Here is a 7,031-nt window from a genome sequence, read left to right on the forward strand (position 1 = left end):
TGTAGCAATTTTACTTTAACTTCTCATTTCATCCGTAATAAAATGATTTCCAGCAATACAAATATTGCCCTATCATTTAAATTACAATTTCTTTAAAAAAAAAACCTTTTATTTTAAAACTTTGCTTTTAGTAAAGTACCATTGAAATATCAACACAAATATAGCCATAACTTCCTAACGTATTTTGTTATAAATGAGATAATAATTGAGAAAGTTAGATAAAGAACCTTGTAAAATGGGTTAAACTATAGAGTAATTTTCATAAAATGATTTACACCAAAAGTGTGTGTGAAGTCAAAAATTTCGTCAAAGATGTTCAAAATATACGTATAAATAATTTTTTATCTATATATATATTTCTTATAAATTTTTATGTAAATAATATAATTTTTTAACAAAGAGTATTTGACTGTCCGTGGTTTATATAAATTTATAGTCCTTTCATTTGGTAATTGACTTAAGTTTGGGTCCATCCAATTTACAAATCATCCCTTTTTTGTCCACCTGCTCCTGTTGGCTGTTGGTTTCCAAGGGAAAGTACGTAATATATTAGACATTTTTGGAGATCAAAATATAGCTTACCAAATAATCACAGTTAGCATTTTGTCAATACAAATGCAATATCTTCAATAATGTAACTAATACTTAGAACATTCAACCCTAACCTTTAGGTGAAGTATATGGTAATAAATTTTACGGATCACTTTTCGACGTAGATTGTTCTATTTGTTGTTCACATCAACAATTACTACAACAAAAATAGTTTTAGCGGTAATAAATATGCACATCAACAAAGAGTGTTAGAGCCTATATTGACATTAGTTAATTGTCTTTAGATTCAATGACGCTTAGGTTTTAATGACATTTACAAAGAGTGCCAAAATTTAATTGGACTAGTAATTGCCTTTTAAAGAAATATATTTGATGATAATTAAGCTTTTGTCACTAATTAACTGCTCCTAAAAACTATCTTGAATATGTGAATAAGTTCCTCAATGTGATGCTTAAGTGATCAAAATCATTTAACTTCCTAATCAGTATAAATACTACACCTATATATACTTGAAAGATTAGTGACGAGGATGATCAGATCTAAACAGTTTCCAAAAGATTTTATTGATGGGGTATTTAGTTTTGAAGCTAAATTGTCTTTCAACTTTTTATCTCTATAACAAATGTGATATTTAATTATGAAATTATTACTACAATACAAAGTTGGTCACTAATTGTTTACCTTCTGTGATAGAAATTATATTTCAGGTTTAAATACACAAGTCACATACATGAATGATGAAGTATAAAATTTTATAGCAAAATTTTGTATCAAAAAATGAGTTGATGTCATTTATATTGTAAGTTATTGGTGACATATTATTTTGTCACTAATAATGTATCCAATTTATGACAATTATAAATTCATCATAAATATTAACTTTTAGGAACGAAAAAAATCATAGTTAATAAACCTTATTTAGCTACGAAATACTAACGTGCCTTTGTAAACTTTTAATGATAATCGAATTTGTTGTAGTGGATTAGGGTGGTTAAGTCTGAAAATTTAGCCCATTAAATCATAATTTGTCCACACACTTATGTTTGGGTTTATTATGAACCTGCACAGTTAATAATGCAATCCATCAATATTTGGGTTAATATCAAACCAAATGACTTCATGAAAAATTTTATTAATTTTTTTTTATGATATGTCATATGTCATATCATAATAAAAGAAAATTATTCATTTTATTAGGCACTAAATTAAAAAATAATTAAAACTAATTAGTAATAATTGGATGGATAAAATTTGATCCTCTTTTTAATCCATTTCTGCCGAAACAACTTTTGGACAAGTCAATAAATCATCTATTTTACTAACTCAACCCATTTTGATCCATCCAATTTTTTCCACCTATAATTTCTATTATTTCCTCACTATTATAAGGAGGAAAAAACCCCAAGAAAATTCAACTATCCCTATCTATAGTACCAAAGTAGCTAGATGACAAAGATTGGAGAGGGGTATAAATGACATTTTAGATAAAAGGTGAAAACAAATGGTAAGCTCCCACGTATGTCTTGTTTCATTGGTATACAACATGAGGACAAAAAGTGGAAAGAGTGTGTGTATATATATATATGCATAATGTAATCAAAGTTATTAGGTAGGATTAGAAGGAGGCAGCCTTCAAATATCATAAATTATAGAAAACTATAGTCTATTTGAAATAATAATATGGGAAGGTCTCCTTGTTGTGATGAAATAAGCCTTAAGAAAGGTCCTTGGACTCCAGAAGAAGATCAAAAACTCATCAATCATATCAAGAAACATGGCCATGGTAGCTGGAGAGCCCTCCCTAAACTTGCAGGTACATATGATTTTATTGCTCGGACTCTTCAAAAATGTTGTCCTACCTGTGTCGGATCCTCTAATAATGCACTAAAGGGTCTGACACACATCAAATGACATTTTTGAAAAGTCTGAATAACATAGCTTTTCAACATTAGTTCAAGGTTTATTATGTTGACAACCACTTACACTTGTCATTCAAATGAATTTTATTTAGACATACTCGAACTACAATTTATTCCAATTGACCAACTGAACACAGATGAAAACTCATCAGGTGTTCAGGTGTTCAATTGGAGAAAATCATAGTTTGAGCGTTTAAATGAAATTTACTGACAAATTTAAGGAGCTGTCGATTTAATCAACATTAATTCAAAATGTTTACTTTTCCTCATATGATTGAACATTATTTAATTGTTGGAACATGCTGCAGGTCTTAATAGATGTGGAAAGAGTTGCAGATTGAGGTGGACTAATTATCTTAGGCCAGATATCAAGAGAGGCAAGTTTTCTCAAGATGAAGAACAAACCATCCTCAATCTTCATGCTATTCTTGGCAACAAGTAATAAATTCATTTTTGCCAATCTCTATTTTATTTTATTTTTGAAAAAAATAAATTTGACTAGCTAGCTAGCTAGGTTCTTAAAATGTATTCTCACAAAGAGTGTTTTTCTTTTCTTCCTATAATAAAAAAGGTGGTCAGCAATTGCAACACATCTACCGGGGCGAACTGACAATGAAATTAAGAATTTCTGGAACACACATCTGAAAAAGAAGCTAATACAAATGGGGTATGATCCAATGACTCATAGACCTCGAACTGATATATTTAACAGCTTGCCTCATCTTATAGCTCTTGCAAAATTGAAGGAATTAGTTGAACATCATCATCATCATCACTCATCATGGGAAGGATCACAACAAGCTTCTAATATTGCTATGAGATCACTACAATCTGAAGTTGCTACTCTTCAGTATTTGAATTTTCTTCTTTTACCACAAAACATACTACCAAATAACGCGACTACTGATGTCAACATCCCAGAAATGGAAGGTTATAGTAATAATCTTTTAAACTCGATTATTACAAAAGATGATCAAATTATTAATATTGCCAATAATTCCCTCAACAATATTAATATTCCCCCACCTAATAATTCAACTAGTCTTCAAGATTCAATCCATTTCTCCCATTTACCTGAATTACAAGACATGATAAACACACCTACTACAACTACAACTACTACTTCACCATGGCAACTTCCTCCTCCTCCTTCTTCTTCTCCGGCGATTATTGCAACAAATGATCAATCAAATTCCTCCATTAATAATATTGGAGAAGGAGATATTACTCCTTTCTTTGGAGGAGCAAATCCTAATTCAGGTTGGCCTGACATTCTTCTTGAAGACTCTTTCTTCCATGATATTCCCTAGTTGTTAATTACATACTGTTGACACACATCTATTCATGATATCGAATAGAAATGATCGATCATTATCGGGGTATATCACGTACTAGTAAATATGGTATGAAAGGCCTGGAGTTTCTTGTTTTACCACTTTTATGTTTTTTTTTATCTCTATATATTGTGAATTAATTTATACTTATAAGAACGCGTTGACATATACTATATGTAGAGTTTTGTACACATCATGTTATATTACTAATGAATAGAATCTTGGAGTTTGATATTATATATATTTTTTTTAAATTAGTTAGTGAAATATAATTATGTTACTGTATTTTTTTATGTCTTCAAAAATATATTGGTTTAATTGATGGCTACCAGCTACGTAGGGTAAAGCATATATTAGTGATTTTGTAGTAATAAATAATAATCATGCAAAAAGCTGCTGAATAGTGACAAAAAGCACGTAAACTAGAATATTATTCATGCATATAATTACAACCAAATCGAAGCTGTCCAAATTAAAGTAAAAGTTAAGTAGGATTTTAGCTTCTGTCTTTTATTTTGCTTTATTTCTTCTTGGCTGCTTTTGCGACATATATTCATTACAGCAAGAAAGTATATTATAATCATTTAGGCAAAATCAAGATGGAATGAGCTATAAATTGTTAGTGTATTGATTCGCTCAAAAATTATTTGAACTGATCATGAGCTACAAATATGGATTAAAATTTAACCCACTCAATTTGTACAAAAATTTTAATTACTTATACTTTCAAAAAAATTTAGTACATAATAAAATTATGATTTTTCTTTGTTATGGCTATATATCAAATAAGAAAAATTATATTTTTAAAAATATTTGATAAAATTTCTTTTGGATCAATTTAAACTAGATATCAACTCAAACCTTGATGGGATGAAATAGATTAAGCTGACACTGAGCAAATAAATGGATGAATCGATAATCAGCCTAAATTTGAGTGGGTTATGATTTCGTAGGCTAATTTTACCATCCCTAACATAAAGGAGAAAATCATAGGCATGGGCGAATTTTATTATGCAATTTATGGTACATCTCAATCTATGATCTTTCTGCATATATATATATATATATATATATATATATATATATATATATATACTTGATTAAATACAATATGATGAAACTCGTGCTATATAATCGTACGTGAACTTGATTAAAATTTAAGTTATTCACCTAAAATACATGAATCAATTCTCACTTAATATATATTTTTTCCTTTCTTGAATAATACACATGATTTAGAAATTCTACATCCGTATCCGCATCGTCTTTCTTTAAGATTCTTTTCTTCTTGCTGAAAACTTTCAGAGATTAGACTTGTATTTTTTTATATTTAAAGGAAATGTAAAAGAATAATTTTCTTATATTATAACAAAAACCTGAAGGACGATATAGCCTAGATTTGCAATTTGGATTCTTTTCGAATATGTCAATCATTTTGCTATAACAATAATAATATATTTAGTATAATTTTACAAAATAAAATTTGAAAAAGATAAATTATATGTAGATTATATATATCTCTACCTCAGATATAGAAAGACTGTTTCCAATAGACTTTCGACGTTTCAATCCTTTCCTAATTGATTGATATATATTGTTTCTACAGAAATATACTTTCTCTATTTCAATTTATGTGAACACATGTTTAAAATCACAACAAAATTCTTTCTTTAATTCTTTCTTGAACTCCATACCCTTTGAACAATGTTCACATAAATTGAAGCTGATGGAATACTTAATAAATATATTTGCTAAAGCCTATAGCATATATTTACTCCCTCCGTCCTATTATTTTTTTTTACCAATTTTTTTTTCCAGTTTATGTGACATTTTTTTAGCATTTCAAGATTTAAACTATGTAAATTGTGATCAAGATTTTTTTAATTTTTTTTTTCAAATGAACATGAAAAGAATTAATTGCCACTTAATTATAATATTTTTTGTATGGTTTTTGTATGTATAAACTTAAAAATAGAAGTATTAAGTTGATATGAACCAATTTAGATTAAAAAGTTAGTCAATTTTGTGGTGAGGACAAATAAAATATTACATAAATTGAGGCGAGAGAAGTAATATATCTAGAATCTTATGTGACATTAATCAAAGGCACCTAGCAAAAAAAGTTGCTAAGAAGTTGTTAATAAAGTATTCTTGATGACTTTCTGACAGAGTAAATACATAAACTACATGTTTAATATAATTTCCTAGCACTTTAGATTTTGGACTTTCATCAACATATATGAGAGATATATAGGTAGCGATGGAGCTAGAAGCTCAACTATAAATTCACGTGAATTTAATAGCTTTTATTTGAACAATATATATTTATATTAAGAATTTATTATATATGTATAAATAATAAATTTATAAATTAATTAAAATAGCTATTTTAAAATTTAGAACTCATAAAATTAAAAATTTATCTCCCTCTAAAAGATGGAAGGAGAAGAAAGGGTGGATATTTGAGTTGACTAGAGCAATAAGTCAAAAAAAGGTGACGTAAAAAGGATTGTGAATGATAATTATAGGGACCCAAGTGGATAGGAAAATCAAAAGGTTTAATATTAATTAACAATTCATTCTCATATGGTGTCTTTTGCAAATGATTTGAGATGGATAGCTACTACTTCCCTAACCCAATCTTGATTTGGACACTCATATTTTTTTAAAAAAAAATCACTTGCCTTGATATATATGATTACTAATAAAGTGGCCAACTCAGGAATTAAAGATTTCAAATGCATCAATATTACCTTAACTCAAATATGAGTTTTAAGTTAAACTTTAAAAAATAAAAATAAAAAAGGGCTTTAGCTGGATTCGGTCCCTGGTCTCAAGGGTGGTTTCTCTAGTTTATACCAACAAGCAACAACACAAGTGCAATCCTATTCTTTTCATGAGTGCACTATTAACAATATCCTAATTTCTGTCAGTTTCTCAAAATAAATATACGTATATAAATATAATTTTTTCCGAAGTTAGTGGGTGTATGTGCATTCTTCCTAAAGGTGTGGACCCACCTCTGATTAAAGTTTAATTATGTTTTATAGAATGATAACATAAATATATTTTACACTATCAAAATTCATTTATATAATTTATATCAAATTATAAATAATATTTTATTACAAGTGTTCAATTAAGTAAAAAATTTAGGAATCCTATAGTGTAAGGAGCAAATTACATTCTATCCTTACTCTTTTTCAATTTATAAAAATCTCCTAA

At 28.0% G+C, this 7,031-nt stretch overlaps 1 protein-coding gene across 1 annotated transcript; it reads left to right on the plus strand.

The window, feature by feature from the left end:
* The first annotated feature begins 2,193 nt into the window (after nucleotides 1–2,193).
* LOC125856397 (transcription factor MYB53-like) lies at nucleotides 2,194–3,782 on the plus strand. Its single transcript, XM_049535927.1, has 3 exons — nucleotides 2,194–2,366; nucleotides 2,781–2,910; nucleotides 3,044–3,782. The coding sequence occupies exons 1-3, from the start codon at nucleotides 2,234–2,236 to the stop codon at nucleotides 3,780–3,782; spliced, it is 1,002 nt and encodes a 333-aa protein (XP_049391884.1). The 5' UTR covers nucleotides 2,194–2,233.
* The last annotated feature ends 3,249 nt before the right edge of the window (nucleotides 3,783–7,031 follow it).

Source organism: Solanum stenotomum, chromosome 2, assembly GCF_019186545.1.
Source record: "Solanum stenotomum isolate F172 chromosome 2, ASM1918654v1, whole genome shotgun sequence".
NCBI classification, from domain to species: Eukaryota; Viridiplantae; Streptophyta; class Magnoliopsida; order Solanales; family Solanaceae; genus Solanum; species Solanum stenotomum.

Bases quoted from the DNA above. Each gene is read 5' to 3' on its own strand.
- LOC125856397 (XM_049535927.1), top strand. From the start codon at position 2,234: ATGGGAAGGTCTCCTTGTTGTGATGAAATAAGCCTTAAGAAAGGTCCT. The intron at 2,367-2,780 runs GTACATATGATT...AACATGCTGCAG, and splicing joins AGCCCTCCCTAAACTTGCAG to GTCTTAATAGATGTGGAAAG. The intron at 2,911-3,043 runs GTAATAAATTCA...ATAATAAAAAAG, and splicing joins CATGCTATTCTTGGCAACAA to GTGGTCAGCAATTGCAACAC.